This window comes from Astyanax mexicanus, unplaced genomic scaffold (genome assembly GCF_023375975.1).
Source record: "Astyanax mexicanus isolate ESR-SI-001 unplaced genomic scaffold, AstMex3_surface scaffold_32, whole genome shotgun sequence".
Classification (NCBI taxonomy): Eukaryota; Metazoa; Chordata; class Actinopteri; order Characiformes; family Acestrorhamphidae; genus Astyanax; species Astyanax mexicanus.
Window position 1 is genome coordinate 4,894,171 of NW_026040042.1, and position 22,327 is coordinate 4,916,497.

General features: G+C 35.8%; 3 protein-coding genes across 4 annotated transcripts in view; 2 read left to right on the top strand and 1 right to left on the bottom strand.

Moving 5' to 3' along the window:
* The window catches only part of LOC125789909 (four and a half LIM domains protein 3-like), a 46,238-nt gene extending 39,131 nt beyond the window's left edge, over positions 1–7,107 (bottom strand). The window contains exons 1-2 of the mRNA XM_049473009.1: positions 7,002–7,107; positions 3,413–3,488 (exon numbers count right to left, since the gene is read on the bottom strand). The gene's annotated coding sequence lies outside the window, so the exon portion shown is untranslated. The remainder of the gene's footprint in view (positions 1–3,412; positions 3,489–7,001) is intronic.
* LOC125789910 (protein eva-1 homolog B-like) overlaps positions 1–22,327 on the top strand; it is a 361,643-nt gene that overhangs the window by 226,051 nt on the left and 113,265 nt on the right. The gene's annotated exons all lie outside the window — the stretch shown is intronic.
* The window catches only part of LOC103028681 (trafficking protein particle complex subunit 9), a 158,658-nt gene continuing 142,458 nt past the window's right edge, over positions 6,128–22,327 (top strand). The window contains exons 1-5 of one of the 2 annotated variants that reach the window (XM_049472991.1): positions 6,128–6,212; positions 8,731–9,329; positions 12,456–12,601; positions 14,660–14,785; positions 20,174–20,200. In XM_049472991.1, coding sequence (XP_049328948.1) covers positions 8,746–9,329; positions 12,456–12,601; positions 14,660–14,785; positions 20,174–20,200 — 883 coding nt within the window. In that variant the 5' untranslated portion in view covers positions 6,128–6,212; positions 8,731–8,745. The remainder of the gene's footprint in view (positions 6,213–8,730; positions 9,330–12,455; positions 12,602–14,659; positions 14,786–20,173; positions 20,201–22,327) is intronic. The other variant, XM_049472992.1, reaches the window with a different exon arrangement.

Here is a 22,327-nt window from a genome sequence, read left to right on the forward strand (position 1 = left end):
TTCTTTCCAGAAAGCTCCGTGGACACAGCGAGTAAACACTGCTGCAGCTCAAGCGGAAAAATTGTTTAATAATATGTTTATATTGCATGAAAAGCTCCAAGGCCGTGCGTGCTGTCGTTTACTAGCCGCATTAAAACTCATCTGTCTTCAGTCATAAGCGTCCCACCGCTCTACTGTAAGAATGCAGGGCTTAGATCTTCCCTTTAAGGCCTGATACCGACAGCAGAGTCAAATTCAGCTGATCTGAGGTCAGATGCACCCATAGCACTGTGAGTTATGAACTCCTATTTCATTAAAACAGTGAAACAAGCCAGGAAATTACGTGGAAAATTAAGATTTTCAATCTAATCCATATTGATTATTGTACAGTATGTAGCAACTAACATAGTGTCCCATGACTTTTGCCAAGTGCCATAGAAGCTACAGGTGCATCTCAAAAAATAGAATATCCATAAAAAGTGACTTTATTTTAGTAATTCAGTTCAAATTGTGGAACTTATATATTATATAAATGTATTACACACAGAGTGATTTATTTTATTTCTATTTTGTTATTGTATTGTTGATGATTATGGATTACAGCCAATAAAAACCCCAAAAATCAGTCTCTCAGAAAATTTTAATATTATATATAAGACCTATTTGTACTTATGGCAGTGTGGGCAGTGTGCCAAGTCCTGCTGGAAAATGAAATCCGCATCTTAATAAAAGTAACACAGTGGATCAACACCAGCAGATGACATGTCTCTCCAAACCATCACTGATCATCAGTAAATTTTACATTTCATTTAAAGTAAATCAAGGGAGCAGAGTCTGGAGGAAGATGATGGTTAAAGAGGATGTGTAAGAAGTTTTTCTTATTTAAAATCTAGATTTTTCGAGATTATTAGGACCAAACAAGTTTAAAAACTAAACTCATATGTACAGGAAGCTGGTTTTTTGAACCTTATTTTGTGAGCTTATTTTATCATTTATTTATTTATTCATTTTTTGATATTTGGGATCAAAAGGACCCAAATACTCCAAAACAAAATTATTTGCTTTCTACAGTAAGTGAATAAACTAGCTTTACATATAAAATTGGATGAAGTGGGATAAAATTGGCCCATGTTTCAGTCAGGACTGGCTGTAGAAACCTTTGACTGGGATTCCCGACACCTTGTCTTTTTAATCAATTGAGTATAATGTTGCCCTGTGAGCACTAGATGGAAGAGGCAGTGTCTTTGCAATGTCTCTATATGAGGACACAGCTTGTTTTAAGAGGTTAAACCTCAGGCATTATTCTATAGTTTGATTTTGAAGTGCATAAATCACCTTGACCAGACCAAAAATAGCTCTCTGAGACCTTCAGTAATGACATGGCTCTTTTTCTATTTGGAATACAGCCCCTTTGATTTAGCTCTGCGGCCCACTTGTTAAAAACCAGTACTCTAGCCTCATTCATGCAATATCAGCAGTGTATGAAATAATTTGAGCACTCAGAGTGCTGGGGTGAGTTTACTGGGCTGGAGTGTGATAAGTGTGGAAAGTATGGGGTTGTGTCGATGATTTAATCATCAGTTTTTAGTGCAGTGATTAGCCTGATAAGCCTTAACGTTGTCTTAAAGAGCCTAATCACAGCCAGCACTCTACAATAGTCTACAATAGTAAGAATAGTGTAGATGCAGTTCAGTCTGCAAAGAGTTTTAAAAAGATCTCAGAACTATTAGAAATCAGTCGTGAACCTGTACAAAAAAATAACGTCCAAATACAACACCTGATAACATGAACCAGATCAGTTTCAGCCCAAGATCAGCAAACCACAAGAAGAGTGAAGAATCTTTCAGCAATGTACAGATATTATATCATATACAATATAACGTGACACAGAAATATCATGATATTAAAAATCCATATCGTGATAATAGGGCTGTTCTGTCTTAAAAGTAGTCTATTATTTACTGTGAAGCTTTAATTGTATTTATTGTATAGTTGTTTTAGTTTGCAGTTTATATGCATGCACTAAATATTCTGCAATATTTTTTGCTGCATTATATTATTTTATGCTATATTATTTATTTTGCCACATTATGATTATACTGTTATATTATTATACTATATTCCTGAAATTAATGAATTATTTTAGTTTTCCTATATCGCCAAGTATATCATTATCGCAAAAATACCCTGAAATATCATGATATTATTTTAGAGCCATATCGCCCACCCCTAGTACAGATACAGGTTTCACCACAACATACAGCATCTACCATCAGAAACAGACCAAACACGGAAGGTGCTTTTCTGGTTTAGTTATGGCAATATAAAATTATCAATATAAGTTGATATAGAGTAAGAGAGAGAGAGAGAGAGAGAGAGAGAGAGAGAGAGAGAGAGAGAGAGAGAGAGAGAGAGCTGTAGATAGAGTGGTAGAGAGAGAAACAGGTAGGGAGTGATAGATATAGATGTAAGAGAGAGAAAGAGATGTAAAGAGAGGTAGAGAGTGGTATAGATAGATAGATATATAGATAGATAGATAGATAGATAGATAGATAGATAGAGAAGAGACATTGAGAAAGTGAGAGAGAAAGACAGAGCCATAGAGAGAAAAAGAGGGAAAGAGAGAAAAAAAAGAGAGAGAGAGAGAAAGAGAGAGAGAAAAATAGAAGAAAGGAAGTGACAGAAATTCCGTCCGCCAAGACAAAAATAACTGTCTTTTCCTGCTTCTTGAGTGAGCAGGACCCTCAGGGCCAGCATCCCCCCACCACTCTCCCCTCAGACTGGATCAGAACATCTGAATCACTGCAGGGTTTAAACTGTATCTCTCACACTGACACTGTACACTCAGAACCAGAAACAACACACAACACTCTACCTGTATCATCATAATACTATACTCCTCTGAAACAAATAAGAGAGCGCTTAAAAATGATGAGTTTCTTTGATTTTACCAAATTAAAATCCTCTGGAATATAATCAAGAGGAAGATGGATGATCCCAAGCCATCAAACCACCAAACTGAACTGCTTGAATTTTTGCACCAGGAGTAAAGCAGCATAAAGTTATCCAAAAGCAGTGTGTAAGACTGGTGGAGGAGAACATGATGCCAAGATGCATGAAAACTGTGATTAAAACCAGGGTTATTCCACCAAATATTGATTTCTGAACTCTTAAAACTTTATGAATATAAACTTTTTTTCTTTGCATTATTTGAGGTCTGAAAGCTCTGCATCTTTTTTATTGTTATTTCAGTCATTTCTCATTTTCTGTAAATAAATGCTCTAAATGAGAATATTTTTATTTGGAATTTGGGAGAAATGTTGTCTGTAGTTTATAGAATAAAACAACAATGTTCATTTTACTCAAACATAAACCTATAAATAACAAAATCACAGTGTGTGTGTGTGTGTTAGGGTGTGGTGGAGGGTCTTACCGTGTGTTTGGGGGTCCTACTGATGCTCACAGCTCTTCTCTACCCAGACTGGAGGAGGACCAGCACAGCCAGACGCCTGTGTGAGAGTGAGAGTGTGTGTGAGAGAGTGTGAGTGAATGAGAGAGTGTGTGAGAGTGAGCTGGGCGATACTGTGAGTCACATGGCTCCGCCCCTCTGTAACAGCCCTTCTGTCACTGTGTCATCTGTCTCTCTCTCTCTCTCTCTCTCTCTCTCTCTCTCTGTCTCACACACACACACACACACACACACACTTCATTACGTCCTTCATCATTATGATATACAGGACAAGATACTGAAGAACATCCTTAGAAACTCCAATAAAAGGATATAAATGGTCCACAGTCTTTACAATCAGCTTTATAAACATCATTACATTCTATTGGACCCTTTATTTAAATGACTTCTTTGAGGAACCCAGTAGAAGGAACCCAAGTTCTCACAGGTGCCTAATCTGAGAACACTTAAGCCGTATCCAGACGGGATTAGTTTCTCAGGGGGTTCTGGGGTATTTTTCTCTTTTATATGGGGTCCTCTGTGATTTTATTCCCGTCCAGAACGACCATGTTCCTGTTTTTCTCTGAACTCCGTGGTCCTCCGGTAATTTTAGGATTTTAGAATCTCTGAGTTCCGTCTCCTCGAGTTTAATAAAATAGCTATTTGTCCACTGTCGCGCACCGTAATTACACTTTGGGTGGGCGTTTCCATGGAGATCCACTTTAAAAACACAACAGCGAGTGGAAATGGAGGAGCTACTGAACGCCTGAATGTCATGTGACCGAGAAAAAAGCCTAAAAACTCACTGGTCCTCCTGTTTTTTTTCAATTGCAGTCCGGATGCAGGAGTTTTATCACTGAGTAGAAGTGTAAAATATTTTTCACATTTTTCTACCTGAGAAACTAATCCCGTCCGGATAGTGCTTTGGGAACATTCTTGGAGGAGCCTGTAGAGGTTCTTCCAATAGCTACTACTCAGTCAATACTGTAATATAATGCAGTACAGTTAAAATGCATAAACTGATGCAGTTATAATTAATATAACAATAAACCTCACCACAGTGTCACCGCTAGTTGAGTTTAGTTTCAGATAGTTTCAGATTAAAAATAAATTAATAGATATTATACACTGAAAAAAAAAGACTTTGGAACAATTTAAAGGATAACTCAACTCAAATTGCTAATTTGAAAAATGCAAAAAAAAAAAGGGAGGGGTAGTTTGGGAGGGGCACTGGTTGATGTATGGGTTTAGGGGCGGGGCTGGAGGGAGAGCTGATTGGGCTGAGCAGTGTGCCTTTGATAACGGTGAGATGCAGATGGTTAGACGTCAGCAGGGGGGCGGTATTATTTATTATTTTTTCTCAAATTATATTTAGCAATGAGTTGAAATCAGAAGTTGTAAATCAATATTAATTGAAAACTTTCAAACAAAGTTAAAATATTTTTTATTCTTTATTAATATGTTAATATAATATAGGGTGCACCAATACTATACAATAACTTATTATATAAGTAATATACCTAAAACTACAATATAAACATAGTTACAAAAACACTTGTTTACAAATAAAGTAACTAACACAGTGTAATTAATATGTCATCAAATGAGCATCTATTATGCTGTTCATCTTTTTTTTTTTTTTTTTTAGAAACGTTAGGAGAAAGGATCAGACGACTAACATCTATTAAACTGATATGAGCTTCCTGTTTATAAAACCACTGGCGACATCTACAGACACTTTAACAGCATTACAACCAGAGACAATCATATTCTCTAAAAAAATAATAATTAAAACACAAAATTGTGTTTTAACAATTGGAAAAAAAAACTGTAAAACACAGTTGAGTGTGTGTACAGGTGCAACTAAATAAATAGAATATCATTGAAAAGTTACTTTATTTCAGTAATTCAGTTGAAAATGTGAAACTCATATATTATATAGATGTATTAAACACAGAGTGATCTATTTTAAGCCTTTATTTATTTTATTGTTGATTATAATTATGGCTTACAGACAATAAAAAACAAAAAAATCATTGTCTCAGAAAATTTGAATATTATATAATAAGTCCAATTGGTACTTTTAACTGTGTGGGCAGCGTATCCTGCTGGAAAATGAAATCCACATCTCCATAAAAGTAGTCACTGTGGACTGTGTGTCTCTCCACTCTTCCTCCAGACTCTGATCCCTTGATTTACTTTAAATGAAATGTAAAATTTACTGATGATCAGTGATGGTCTGGAGAGACATGTCATCTGCTGGTGTTGATCCACTGTGTTTTATTATCAAGTCTAAAGTCAGTGCAGTTTTGTTTTCACACAAAATCTTACAGGACTTCATGCTTCTCTCTGCTACTGACAACTTTTATAGAGATGTGGATTTCATTTTCCAGCAGGACTTGGCACACTGCCCACACTGACAAAAGTACCAATTGGTCTTACTGTATATAATATTCTTTTTCATTGGTTGTAAGCCAAAATCATTAACAATAAAATAAATAAACGCTTAAAATAGATCACTCTGTGTTTAATACATCTATATAATATATGATTTTTACATTTTCAAACGAATTACTGAAATAAAGTTACTTTTCAGTGATATTCTTATTTTTTTCTTAGAACACTAACTAGTCGCTTCCTATATAGTGCAGTAGGGAGCGGTTTGGGACGCGCCCTGGTGTCTCCGGGCCTGTAGGGGCAGTAGACTGGCCAGTGATCAGGCAGGAACAGAGATCCGGAGAGGAGGAGTGGTGTGTTTTGGAGCTGTTTATACTGAAATCGAGCTGTAAGTTTAATTTTATTCACTTTATTCAGTAATAATACTATATATTACATTAATTCGCTGCTGTACTGCAGATCCTGCAGGCGGGCAGGGGCTGATATAGCCGGGTTTACAGAGCGGAGCCTCTTAGTACACTGCAGCTCTATTCATTTATCTTATATTTATTATAACATATCATATTTATAAGTTACATTGGTATTAAACAATTTGAGCACCCCTGACCTTTTTTTTAATATATAATTTTCCTTTATAAATCATTTGTTTGTTTGAATCAGCAATTTCAGATAAATATAACGTTATCATATAACAGATGAACACAGTGATATTTGAGAAGTAAAATGAAGTTTATATGATTTACAGAAAGTGTGCAATAATTCTTTAAACTAAATTAGGCAGATGCATAAATTTAAGGCACCCCAACATTAAAAATTACATCATTATTTAAAAATAATCCTCCTTTTGCAGAGTCTGAAGCTTCTTGTTGAAGGTATTTTGATCATTCTTCTTTACTAAAACATCTGAACAGCCCCCTTTAAATCACACCACAGATTTTTAATAAAAGGCTTTTTCTGCATTACTCTTCTATACAGCCTCTCCTTGTGCAAAGTGCGATGCACAGTGACACTATTATCTGCAGCAAATGCTTAGGGGAGTTTTAAATAGCCTCTTATGCTTGTATGTGCATTTGAAGACAGCTTGCCTGTCATGATAATTACATTATTGACTTAAACTTTGTTTAATAAACACTTTTAATTTTAAATAGTCCGATGTTAAGTAGTGTTTTTATTTTACCTGCTTGCTGGAGTTGTATTTTTTGTTTACGTGAATCATTGTGACCTCGGAGACCACAATTGATTTTTTCCAGATATCTAGAAAGAAAACACAAGGAGCAATAAGTGTAAACTAGAGAGATAACTAATGTTAGCAGCGGGCTAGCTGACATACTAATGTTACTGTGGAGAGAACTAACCTTAGCAACAAGCTAACTAACCTTAGCAACGAGCTAGCTAACCTTAGCAACGAGCTAGCTAGCTGTAGCAACGGGCTAGCTAAAATACTAACGTTACTGGGAAGAAAACTAAAGCTAGTGACGAGCGAGCTAACCTTAGTGACAAGCTAGTTACACACTAATGTTACCAGGGAGAGAACTAACTTTAGCAACGAGCTAGCTAACCTTAGCAACGAGCTAGCTAAAATACTAATGTTACTAGGAACAGAACTAAAGCTAGTGAAGAGCTAGCTAACCTTAGTGACAAGCTAGTTACACACTAATGTTACCAGGGAGAGAACTAAACTTAGCAACAAGCTAACTAACCTTAGCAATGAGCTAGCTAGCTGTAGCAATGGGCTAGCTAGAATACTAATGTTACTGGGAAACAGAATTAAGCTAGTGAAGAGCTAGCTAACCTTAGCAACGAGCTAACTAATATTAACAACAAGCTCGCTAGCTGTAGCAATGGGCTAGCTTAAATATTAATGTTACTGGGAAGAGAACTAAACCTTAGTAACGAGTAAGCTAACCTTAGTGACAAGCTAGTTACACACTTATGTTACTGGGGAGAGAACTAACCTTAGTAACGAGCTAGCTAACCTTAGAAATGAGCTAGCTTACCTTAGTAATGAGCTAGCTAACCTTAGTAACGAGTAAGCTAACCTTAGTGACAAGCTAGTTACACACTGTTAATGGGGAGAGAACCAACCTTAGCAACAAGCTAACTAACCTTAGCAACGAGCTAGCTAGCTGTAGCAACAGGCTAGCTAAAATACTAATGTTACTGGGAAGAGAACTAAAGCTAATGACGAGCTAGCTAACCTTAGTGACAAGCTAGTTACACACTAATGTTACTGGGGAGAGAACTAACAAGCTAGCTGACCTTAGTAACGAGCTAGCTAACCTTAGTAACGAGCTAGCTAACCTTAGTAACGAGCTAGCTAACCTTAGTAATGAGCTAGCTTACCTAAATAACGAGCTAGCTAACCTTAGTAACGAGCTAGTTAACACACTAATGTTACCAGGGAGAGAACTAACCTAAGTAAAGCTTAAGAGAACTAAAGCTAGTGATGAGCTTACTAACCTTAGCGATCAGCTAGCTAAAATACTCCCTTTAGAAGTACTTAAGCTAGTGACGAGCTAACTAACACACTAATGTTACTGGAAAGAGAACTTAAGCTTGTGATGAGCTAACTAACTTTAGCGATGAGCTAGCTAACCTTAGTGATGAGCTAGCTAACCTTAGCAACGAGCTAACTAACACACTAATGTTACTGGGAAGAGAACTAAAGCTAATGACGAGCTAGCTAACCTTAGCAACGAGTTAACTAACACACTAATGTTACTGGGAAGAGAACTAAAGCTAGTGACGAGCTAGCTAACCCTCTGTATTTCTGTGCGGGCATTTGCAATAGTTATCATATTGCAATAGTTTCTAGGACTATATATCGACCAATTATTATTATTTTTTGTCGTGTCAGGACTGGAAGACAGAATGTAAATTAAATTTTTGTTTTTTGTTATTCACAGGCGTCCTGTTCCATCATGAGCGTCCCGGACTACATGCAGTGTGCAGAAGATCACCAGACGGTGCTGGTGGTGGTGCAGCCGGTGGGCATCGTGCCGGAGGACCAGTTCTTTCGTATTTATAAGCGGATCTCAAGCGTGAACCAGGTGACGGTGCGCGACTCCCAGAGAGCGCTCTTCATCCGCTACCGTCACCACTACCCACCGGAGAACAACGAGTGGGGCGACTTCCAGACGCACCGTAAGGTGGTGGGTCTGATCTCGGTCACCAGCTGCTCCACGGCTAAAGAATGGCCTCAGACGTCCGAGCGCTTCCACGGGCAGAAGGAGCTGTTCGGCTCCACACTGTACGACTCGCGCCTGCTGGTGTTCGGCCTGCAGGGGGAGATCGCCGAGCAGCAGCGCACCGACGTGGCCTTCTACCCCAGCTACGACGACTGCCCCGACGTGGAGAAGAGGGTGGAGGACTTCGTGGAGTCCATCTTCATCGTGCTGGAGTCTAAGAGACTGGACCGGGCCACTGATAAATCCGGTGATAAAATCCCGCTCCTGTGTGTTCCCTTCGAGAAGAAGGACTTCGTTGGGTTGGACACGGACAGCAGGTGAGTTTGGCTCTGGAGCTACACCTGTTTACACCTGATAAAGATCCATGATCACCTGAAGAGGCAGAAAAGTTAATTTAAATAGAGTTATTCTTCAGAGTGGGTATGGTGTGAAATTTTCCTATACAACAATAACACTGGAAGACTGAAATTTTTTTAATAATGGGTACTGTTTAGTAATGGCTATCTAGATGGGATTAGTTTCTCAGGGAGTTCTGTGGTAATTTTCTCTTTTATTGTGGTTCCTCTGTGATTTTATTCCCGTCTAGAACGATCATGTACGTGTTTTTCTCAGACGTCCTCTGAGAAAATTACAGACTGAATTATCTACTGTTTTTCTCTGAACTCCGTGGTCCTTCGGTAATTTTAGTCCCGTCCAGATCCACATCTCTGAGTTACGTCTGCTCACGTTTAATAAAATAGATATTTGTCCACTGCCGCACACCGTGATTACACTTTAGACTCGTGTTTCCATGGAGATCCGTGTTAAAAACACTGTTTTTTCAATTGCAGTCTGGACACAAGAGTTTTATCACTGAGTAGAAGTGTGAAATATGTTTTACAGACGTCCCCCTGAGAAACCAATCTCTAAGGGATTCCTAGTATTTTGTGGAAGTCAGTCATTAATAATGATAAAATGGTTCTGCACTTTTAGATGAATAATATGTCTGATTTATTTGATGGAAATAAGAATAAAATCAGTATGAAAAGTTCATTCCATATCTCTTCCAGCTGCTCCAGTCTGTGTTTTCGGTTCTCCTGTTTCCTGTTTTTAAGTTGTTCTCCTTTTCTCTGGTTTGTGGTGTTTTATTTGTCTCTGTTTCTTTTCTCCATACTGTCCTGTGAGTCTGTTGTTGGGTGTGAAAAGGTGAGCTGGTAGTTCAGTCCACTCTTAGATCAACCCACCAACCTCCAAAGCACCAACGTCCTCCTTCCTTTTAGCTAGAGTTAGTTTTAGCCTCTGGTCCAGCATCGCACTCCCTCTGAGCTGTGTATTGTTATTCATTTTAGTGTCTTGTCAGGCAGTGTTTCTCTCTGGTCTGTGTAGCTTTAGCTTTTAGCCTCAGAAGTAGTTTCTAGTCTGGATCAAGTGTTTTCTTTTATGCTTAACTTTAGCTTTTAGCCCCTGAGGTAGATTTTTAGTCTGGATCAAGTCTTCACGTTTCTGTCTAGCTTTAGCTTTTAGCTTCTGAAGTAATTTCTAAACGGGGTTAATTGTTCTCTTTTATGCTTAGCTTTAGCTTTTAGCCTCAGAGGTAGGTTTTATTGTGGGTCGTGTTCTTTTTTCTGCCTAGTTTTAGCTTTTAGCCACTAAATTAGTTTTCAGACTCTGCTCCAGCATTCCTTTTTCTCTGATCTACATAGTGTTTATATTTTTAGTGTCTGTTCAGGCAGTCTTCTTTCTCTGTCTAGTTTTAGCTTTTTGTCTAAGAAGTAGTTTTTAGTCTGGGTAAAGTGTTTTCTTTTATGCTTATCTTTAGCTTTTAGTCTCTAAGGTAGTTTCTAGTCTGGTTCAAGGGTTCTGTTTCCTTTCTAGATTTAGTTTGTAGTCTCCAAAGTAGTTTCTAGTCTATGTCAAGTGTTTTCTTTTCAGTCTAGCTTTATTCTACACTTTTCTGTTTAGCTTTAGCTTTTAGCCTCTGAGGTAGGTTTTAGTCTGGGTCATTGGTCATTCTCTTGTCTACTTATTAGCTAGAAACAGTTGGTTGGGCATTGTACTTGATTCAGTGTGGTTACCATTAATTTTTAGCCACTGTCTGTTTTCTATTGATCCTAGCGTTTTTTTTTTTGCCTGTGGTCAGTTGTTCTCCCTTGTTTCTGCCAAGCATGTGCTTTTAATTTTTGGTCTGAAAGTTGTTAGCTTTTAATTTTTTAGCAAATAGTTTTATAGCCTCTGGTCAGTTGTTGTTCCTTCTTTGGTCCACCTAGCATTAGCTTGTAGTCTCTCATTGTCTATTCTCCATTTTCCAAACTGACAGGTATTAGCTTTTATCCTCTAAATTAGCTTTTTAGCACCTGACTAGCTGTTAGACCTGAGATGAGAAAATGGCAGAATAGAAGCTGAGAAATGTTAATATTTAGCCTTTGTATTTGATTATAATTGAATTAAATACTATTAATGTTTCCCCTACTAAAATGTTTCTCCTTTGGTTCTTTGTTGTCTGACTCGAGTTTTATTAGATTTCACTTTCAGGCGGTTAAAATAAGAACATTTCCCCCCTTTTTCCTTTCATTCATTCTCTCCCGCCTCTTCTTTCCCTCTGTTTGATCCTGTATCCAGTGCTCCTGTGTTCCTGTGCCAGACTGAGCTAGAGATTAGATTTACTCCAGTCTGTCCTTTTTTCTTTCTGATTGATTTGGTCCCCCCTGTGTTCTGCTTTATATCCCCTGCCTTCTGCTTCCTGTCTGTGTCTTGCCCACTTCCTGTCTGTAGCAGAGCCGTCCAAGAACTTGGCCTTGAATCAGAAGGTCAAAATGTTTGATGTGAGCCGATAATTATTATCAGAATATACTCTATACAAGCTCTTAATACAGAGTGTGTATCGTAATCTACACCCACAAACCCAAATAACACAGTGAGAGTGTCTACCTGTAATTAACTATATATAACATTAGAATACTAAACCCAAATTAACATTAATAAAGTCAATGATCAGTGATAGTGTCTACCCGTAAAATCTTATGTTTATGTGGGTTTAGTATTCTAATGTTATATAGAGTTAATTACAGGTAGACACTAACTCTCACTGATCACTGACTTTATTAATGTTTTTTGGGTTTAGTATTCTAATGTTATATAGAGTTAATTACAGGTAGACACTAACTCTCACTGATCACTGACTTTATTAATGTTTATTTGGGTTTAGTATTCTAATGTTATATAGAGTTAATTACAGGTAGACACTCTCACTGATCACTGACTTTATTAATGTTTTTTTTGGGTTTAGTATTCTAATGTTATATAGAGTTAATTACAGGTAGACACCTTCACTGATCACTGACTTTGTTAATGTTTATTTGGGTTTAGTATTCTAATGTTATATAGAGTTAATTACAGGTAGACACTCTCACTGACCAGTTTCTGGATGTTTAATGGAGAATCTTCCTCCTGCTCTTCTTCCTCAGGCACTATAAGAAGCGCTGTCAGGGCCGGATGAGGAAGCATGTTGGGGACCTGTGTTTGCAGGCAGGCATGCTGCAGGACGCCCTGGTCCATTACCACATGGCTGTAGAGCTTCTCCGCTCCGTCAACGACTTCCTCTGGCTGGGAGGTAAAATCTGGATTTAATTCCTTTTAGTATGATTGGCTGAGTATCTTTCAATATGATTGTTTGACTGCCTTTAAATATGATTGGTTAATTGTCTTTAAATATGATTGGTTGACTGCCTTTCACTTTGATTGGTTGATTGCCTTTCAGCATGATTAGTTGATGGCCTTTTATTATGATAGGTTGAGTGCTTTTAATATAATTGGTTGACTGCCTTTCACTATGATTGGTTGATTTTCTTTCAGTGTGATTGGTTGATTGCCTTTCAATATGTTTGGCTGACTGCCTTTCAGAATGATTGGTTGATCACATTTCAATATGATTGGTTGATTGACTTACAGTATGATTGGTTGATTGCATTTAATATGATTGGCTGATTGCCTTTCAAAACGACGGGTGGTTACCCTTTAATTTGATTGGTTAATTGCCTTTAAATATGATTTGTGTATTGCCTTTTAAAATTATTGGTTAATTGCCTTTAAATATGATTGGTTAATTTCCTTTAAATGTGATTGGTTCATTTCCTTTAAATATGATTGGTTGATTGCCTTTCAATATGATTGATTGATTGCCTTATAATGTAATTGGTTCGTTGGTTGATTGACTTTCATTATGATTAGTTGATTGACTTTCACTGTGATTGGTTGATTGTCTTTCACTGTAATTGGTTGATTGCATTTCAGTTTGTTTAGTTGATGGCATTTCAGTGTGATTGATTGATTGCCTTTCCATATGATTGATTAATTGCCTTTCAGTATAATTAATTGAATTTCAGTATGATTGGTTGATTGCCTTTCACTGTGATTGGTTCATTGCCTTTCAGTATGATTGCTTGATTGCCTTATAATGTAATTGGTTCATTGGTTGATTGACTTTCAGTATAATTGGTTGATTGACTTTCAGTATGATTGCTTGATTGACTTTCAATATGATTGGTTGATTGGTTACCTTTCAATATGATTGGTTGATTGCCTTTCATTATGATTACTTAACTGCCTTTCAGTATGATTGGTTGATTGCCTTTGAATATGATTGGCTGATTGCCTTTGAACATGATTGGCTGATTGCCTTTTACTATGATTGGTTAATTGCCTTTCAATATGATAGGTTGATTGCCTTTCAATATGATTGATTGATTGCCTTATAATGTAATTGGTTCGTTGGTTGATTGACTTTCATTATAATTAGTTGATTGACTTTCAGTATTGATTGGTTCATTGCCTTTCAATATGATTTCTTGATTGCCTTTTAATGTGATTGGTTCATTGCCTTTCAATATGATTACTTGATTGCCTTATAATGTAATTGGTTCATTGGTTGATTGACCTTCAGTATAATTGGTGGATTGACTTTCAGTATAATTGGTTGATTGACTTTCACTATGATTGGTTGATTACCTTTCAATATGATTGGTTGAATGCCTTTCATTATGATTGACTTATTGCCTTTCTAATTAGGTATGATTGGTTAATTGCCTTTCAGTATGATGTGTTGATTGCCTTTAAATATAACTGGTTGATTGCCCATGCAATTTAACTTTCATTCAAGCCATTAAGTTTCTGTTTCTTGACAGACACCAAAATCTGTGTACTCCATTAGGGCTGGTAACTGCAACCACATAACAACCACTACAGATAGCAACACCATAGCAACTACCACAAAAACCATAACAACACCTTTGCAACCACCTACTGACCTCTTAGCAGCACTATAGCAACCACCATAGATACTTTTACAACACCTTAGCTACCAGCTAGCAACACCAATAGCAACTATTTGGGATACCATAGCCAACCATAACCTAGCAACACCTTAACAACCACATGGCAACCACTTAGCCATGAGCCATGTTAGCTGCACAACCATCCACTTTACTAGTTCATCTTAAAATGCTGCTTCTTTAACTTTATGAGCCCTGTTGTAGTAATCTATAGCTGAGCTTGATTAAGGGCGTCAGTGTCAGTGTGTCTTTGCTATCGTAACGACGGGAAAAGTACATAGTGTAAATAGTTAGTTCTTGTTTTATCCAGTATTGATCATCTCTCTCTGTGTTTCTCTCAGCTGCTCTGGAGGGTCTGTGCTCGGCCTCAGTGATCTTCCATTACCCAGGAGGAACAGCGGGAAAGAGCAGCGCTCGAAAACCCAGTATCTCCACAGCTACAGATACGGGGAAGAGGCATCGGCCAGGTCAGTGAGGAGCAGCAGCATCAATAACTTTATCAATATCTCTAGCGACGCTGATCTCAATCACAGAGCTGCTAATAACTCAGTCAATAACACACACACACACACACAGGATTATTACACTATATCATTTATTATAACTAAGCTAATGAAACAGCACACACTCACACACTCGCTTTCACACTCCTGTTCACTATATAATCTCACACACACTTTACCATTAACCACTAATTATCTGAATATCACACTCAGAAATGGATGGATGAAAAATGTGGATGGATTAATAGAATAATTAGGTAAAAGCTGAATGGAATAATAAAATAATAGAAGTATGAATGGAATAAAAAAATGATGGATGGAACAGGAAAAGAATATATATTATATATTAAAGAATTGAATGGATGATGAATGGATGGATGGAGGGAATAAAAAGAGAAATGCGTATTATAATAAGGGAAGAGATGGATGAAATAGTAAGAGATTAGAAAGATTTATGGAATAAAGAAATATATGGAATAGGAAGAGATTATAGAAATGTATTGAAGAATAGGATGGATGGATGGAATAAAAAGAGGACAAAGGAATGCATTGAACAATCAAAGAGCAGATGGATTTATGGAAGAAAGACAATAGAGGACTAGGAAGAGAATACAGAGATGTGGAATTACATGAGAACAGATAGAATAATTGGGTGGTAAACATATGAATGGGTGGAATAATACAAGGATAGAAAGACAAAGTGATTTTAAAAACAGTAGATAGGAGAATGTATAGAATTAATCTATGGATGGAAGAAATAACAGAATAGAGGGATGTATGGAATAAAAAGAGAACAGACGGATATATGGAATGAAAAGAGGACAGAGAAATGCATGGAATAATAAGAGAACAGATGGATGGAATAACAAGATGATGGACAGATATATGGATGGGTAAGGTAGTAAGAGGATAGATAGAAGAAGTGATATTAAAAATAGTAGATAGATAAATGTATAGAATTAGAGTTAATGGAATGAAGGAATAAGAGGAAAAGGAAGGATGTATTGAAGAATTGGATGGTGGATGGAATATAAAGGTAGTAAACATATGAATGGGTAGAATAATACATGGAAAGATAGTGAAATATAGTGATGTTAAAAACAGTAGATTAAAGAATGTATAGAATATAAAGTGATGGATGGAAGGAATAAAAGAATAGAAGGCTGTATAGAATATAAAGTGATGGATGGAAGGAATAAAAGAATAGAAGGCTGTATAGAATATAAAGTGATGGACGGAATAGGAAGAGAATATAAAGATGTATTGAATAATTGAATAATGGATGGAATAAATGAGGACAGAAGAAAACACGGACAGAAGAACAGATAGAATAATAAGAGATCAGAGGGATTTATGGAAGAAAAAGAGAATAGAGGAATATGAAGATAATATATATATATATATATATATATATATATATATATATATATATATATATATATATATATATATATATATATAAAATATATATATATTAAAGAATTGGATGGATGGATGGATGAAATACAATGAGGACAGGAATGCATGGAATAACATGAGAACAGGTGGATGGAATATAAAGGTAAACATAAAGATAAACATATGAATGGGTGGAATAATAAAAGGAAAGATAGATAGTGATATTAAAAACAATAGAAAGAAGAATGTATAGAATTAGAGTTGATGGATGATGTATAGAATAAAAAGATGATAGATGAATAGATGGAATAAAAAGAGGACAGAGGAATGTGTGGAATAACAAGGTGGTGAACAGATATATGAATGGGAGGAATAATACAAGGATAGATAGATGAAGTGATATGAAAAACAGTAGATGAAAGAATGTACAGAATTAGAGTTGATGAATGGACAAAATAAAGTAATATAAGGATTTATGGAATAAAAAGATGATGATGGAATAGGAAGAAAATATTTAGATGTATTGAAGAATAAAGTGAATGAATGGAATAAAAAGAGGAGGATTTCTTCATATATCGTATATATATTTTGTGGGACAAAATAAACCCAATAGTAATCAAAGCCTTAATTTAAAGCCTTAGTGTTTTATATTATATTTACTCCTAACAGTACAGTAACTCCCAAACCTATATCAAAACCTAGTCATGCTAAAATATAAAAAAATATATATATATATTTTGTGTGTGTATATATAAATTTTGGTCATACCATCCAGCACTACCGACCAACACTAGTAGATACAGTACTCTTTAGGTTGCTAATTAAAGATCTTCCTGGAGATGATCTGATTCAATTTATAACGCTGCTGATATTTATTGTGTTTAATTAATCCAGTTCTATTCCTCAAACCACACTAACCTGATATATACGAGGGTGTGATTATATATTAGTATTAAACGTATCTAACGCTTTTTAACGGACTAACGCAGAAAACCATGGAGTGCTGCTGCTAACAGAGCTTCTCTCCTGCTGCATGAGAGCTTCACGCTGGATGAGTTTTGAGTTATTTATCAGAGCTGAGCTGATGCTCAGATTTAGGACTGGGTGATGTGGTGATGATGTGGTAAGTGTGTGTGTGTGTGTGTGGGGGGGGTAGTGTGGGGCATGTTTAACACTGAGTGTTTAATAGGGTGTAATCAGACAGGTGAGTGTGTGTGTGTATTAAACATGTTCTAACATTGTGTGTTTTTTGGGGGTTTTTGTTACAGTTTGGCTCATTAAAGCGATAATTCTTCTAAAAATAAAATGTTCAAATCCTTCTGTTTCTACTGAATTGAGTTGAGTTCTTCAGACATGCTTGGATTCTGAAGTTTATTTCTTTAGTTTTGCACAGCATTTATAATGCTAATGACCATAAACTTTACCAGGATCATTTTTATTTAATTGCACTATTTTATTTATTTATTTTATTTAGAATCTCTATTCTATCTATATCTATTAAATGTGTTTATATTATAATTTCAGTTACATTTATTAGTAGGGCTGAGTATCAATCATGATTAAAGGTTTCAATTTAATATAATTTCTTATTTGATTCGATATCAATTATTTTAGTTTGATTAATTTTTCTTTTTTAATTTTTATTTTAGTTTGATTAATAATAGTATTAGCATAAAGAATGAACCCAAAGCTGTTAAGTTTTTAAAGTTTTTTTTCATATTTTTATTCATATATTATGGCTTTGTTATAGATTGATTTTGGGTATGTATAAATCAATACTGGATTATTTTAAAAATATATATAATATATAATATATATTATTTGATTTCATTTCATGTGTTACATTTATTTTATTTATTTTTAATTTATTGTATTTTTGCTCCACTAATTCTCATTTTTTTTATTGATTAATAAATATTTCTGTTGTCTATTTATTTAGATTTTACACTATTATTAGTTAATTAATTCATTTGTTTCATTCTTTCAATCTCTTTAACTTAAAAAAATAATAATCAAACAATATATATATATATATATAATTTGTGCACTGTAATTTCTTGTTTTGGATTATTTAAAAATATATTATTTGTATATTTATTTTTGTTGCTTTTTTATTGTATTTTTGCTCGACTAATTCTCAGATTTCTTAATTCATACATTTCTATTTCTGTTCTCTATTTATTTAAATTTTACATTTTTGTTTGTAACCTTTTTTTTTATTTGTGCATTTTAATTCCTTGTAGTTTTATTGCAAAACTAAAGAAACATAATGCTGGCTGGTGGACTGGCTCACTTTGGGTTAAAAAGGGTTAAAATGTGTGCGTTTGATATTTGGATGAAGTATCGCTTTAATTATCAGTGCTGCTGCAGCATGTGATTTTATATATAGTAAAGCTGTGGCTGTTACTGAGCTCTTTACTGAAGACCAGTGTTCATAAAGATGCATAAACCCTTCATAACCAGCTGATTTAAGTGTCCCAACACTTTCTGGGTTTAATTAATGTGAAAATTAAAATTTTTTTTTTATAATGACTGACTACTGGTATATGAGGTGACATGTCCCATGACTTTTGGCATGTCCGTGTATGTAGGTATCATGTATTCTTGTAGGAGCTGCTCTTCAGTAAATGGCTATTGATTGATTGATTGATTTTTATGTTCTGGTTAAAGTTAAAGCTGTTTTCCATCACGGCAGCAGATCCTTCTCCAATTAACACCAACAGACTCTTTATATAAAGTTTCTCAGGTCCTCACCTGTATATTAAAACCAACCATAATTTTAGAGGTGTAGCTTTTATACACTGTTGTTTTGCATGACTTTCGATTTTAGTTTCTGAGACTGGAATTACAGGAATTACTGGAATTACTGGAATTAAGTACCGTAGTACCTAAGTATCCATCTAGAACCGCGTAGTTACTCACACTGATGGACACTGGATTATACTTCAGAACGCGGGTTTGTGACTGAAAATTGAGAAATAAAGCACTAAACGTGTCACAGAAGAAACTTTAAAGGATAAATTATTATTGTTTTCCACAAAAAAAAAAAAATCACAGATCTTCACCAAAAAGTGATGATGCTGCAGTTTTTAGATAGGATTGTAGGTAGGATTCATTTCTAGATAAATATATGCTTTATCCCACCGCGTTAAAGCGGGGTGATGTGAGTGCTGGAACAGTGCTGGAACTTTTTTCAGTATGAGTTCAGTCCTCGGAGCTGAATGTTTAGATAAACTCTTTAGAAATAAGTGTCGTTTTTGGATATATTAGATTAAAAATGAATAATGTTTGTATGTAATATCTCAATTACTCTATTTTGAAAATCTCGTTAAAACTGTAATTCGAATTAACCAAATTAATCGTGAAAATCACCCAGCACTACGCCCAAATCATGCCCAAAGCTGCCGGAGCCCTGAGAGAGCACAGTTGGACTTGGGTGGGTACAGTACAGTAGATGGCGCTCTTTCCCCTCATTACTCCTAGGGTGATGTGGATCAGCACAAGGCTGCATCTGTGAGCTGATGTATCAGAGCGTTAGCGCTGTGATGCTACTCGGTAATGCTGCGTCATCAGCAGTTCAAAAAGAGGCGGAGTCTGACTTTAGATGTGTCGGAGGAGGCGTGTGCTAGTCTTCACCCTCCTGGTGTGTTGGGGCATCACTAGTGATGGGGGATATACAGCTGAGTAGCAGCTGAATGGATGGGACAATCGACCAATCAAAATAAAATCTAAAAAAAAAAACATATCCCTGTATAAGCCAGTAGAATAAGAGAATCAGTGTTAATTGGTGTTAGTTGGAGAAGTTTGCTGCTGTTGTTGATGGTAATAACCTGCAGCAGTGCTGAAGCGAGCCGTGCAGAACTAACCCTGCTCCAGCATCCCGCAGCTTCAGCCCAGAGTCAACCTGCCTGTCTGTCTCTCCCTGTCTGTCTGTCTGTCTGTCTGTGTGTTCAGGGGCTCAGGAGGTTCTCATTGACCCAGGTACAGTACAGTACTGCCTGCTGTAGCTGTAGATCCGCCGCCGTTCCTGTTGCCTGAGCCTGCTCTCGCTGTCTGCTCTAACTCCTCTAACACTCTCTCTATGATTTTCTGCCTGATCTCACTATTAATATCCATGACTTTCATTTTCCAGCAGTGTTTTTGAGTTGTTTGCGTTTAAATCGTGATTTTTTTTTGGCCATGTTCCTCTCTCTGCTGTCTGTGGAAGAGATTTAATAGTGTTTTTATTCTGTTTTTTATGCGATTTGTATGGTTTCTAGGTGTTGTGATTTCACGTTCTATAAACTCTAAATGCGTATACATACAGTACATAATCCAATTACTACATAACATCAGGGTTTTTTAGTAATCCAATCAATGCAATGCATGATAGATTATGGGAAAACTGGGATGAACTGGGAGAATATAGGTAAAATCCAGCTCCTGCTCTCTTTATCAGATTTAGACCTCTAATATAAGAATTAAAGTATGCTGTTTACTTTACTACCTGAATAATTCAGAGTATGAATAGGTTTTTGAATGCATAAACTCCAGATTAGAACAGATGCAGTTAAACATTAAATAACAATAATAATAAGAACTCCAGCAAATAATCATACACAGGTGCATCTCAAAAAAATAGAATATCTTAGAAAAGTTATGACTTACAGCCAATAAAAACCCAAAAGTCAGTGTCTTAGAAAATGTTAATACTATATAAGACCAATTGGTATTTTTAGCAGTGTGGGCAGTGTGCCAAGTCCTGCTGGAAAATGAAATCCACATCTCCATAAAAGTTGTCAGTAGCTGAGGGAAGCATGAAGTGCTGTAAGATTTTGTGGGAAAACAAAACTGCACTGACTTTAGACTTGATAATAAAAAACACAGTGGACCAACACCAGCAGATGATCAGCATGTCTCTCCAAACCATCACTGATCATCAGTAAATTTTACATTTCATTTATAAATCAAGGGAGCAGAGTCTGGAGGAAGAGTGGAGAGACACACAGTCCAAACTGCTTGAGGTCTAGTGTGAAGTTTCCACCAATCAGTGATGGTTTCCCTCTGCTCAGTACTTTTATGGAGATGAGGATTTCATTTTCCAGGAGGACTTGGCACACTGCCCACTTTGCCAAAAGTATCAAATGGTCTTATATAATATTACATTTTTTCTGAGACACTGATTTTTGGGTTTTCATTGGCTGTAAGCTTCATAATCATCAACAATAAAATAAATAAACTCTTAAAATAGATCACTCTGTGTTTAATACAACTATATAATTTATGAGTTTTACAATTTTAACTGAATTACTGAAATAAATTAATTTTCAATGATATTCTAATTTTTCAGAAAAGCATATTTGTATGTATTGAACACTTGAACCACATGGGGTCAGTGTTGCATTAGATTTACTGTATTTACTATAATTGTACATGTACTGTCACAACTGCACAGCAAGCCTCAGACGAGTTGGGATTTTGTGTAAAATTAAGGATTAATTAATTTAAATATAAAGTGCAATCATTTTTGAATATTATATACTGGAGATTTTAATATTTCATTAATTTGTTTGGAATTCGGGTTGAAACAAAAAAGCTCTAAACAAATAAATAAAATACACAGAGTGGTACCAGCTCTTAAATTCATGGGTTATTATTTTATTGTTCTGTATTGTGGATTAAGACTAAAATCATCCAAATTATAAAGAAAAACTATAATATTGAAGTATTAAGTGAACATAACAAAGTGTTAAACAAACCAGAATATGTTTTATATTTTAGATTCTTCAAAGTAGCTCCTCTTCCTCAGATTAGACTGTTTTACTCATCTCTGCTGGATTTTCTCAGTCAGTTTTATGAGGTAGAGTCACCTGGAATTCAGGCTTTCAGTTAACAGCTGTGCTGAACTCATCAAGAGTTAATTACTTGAATTTCAGGAAAGGAATAGCAAGTTTCCTCTGTTGTGCAGAATAAGTTAATCAGAGTTACCAGTCTAAGCGTATTTTAGTTTAACACTGTTTTTAAGTTACTACATGATTCCTTATGTGTTCCTTCATAGTCTGATAGATCACTTCACTATTCATTTACTATGTAGGAAAAAAATATATATATATATAATATATAATTGAA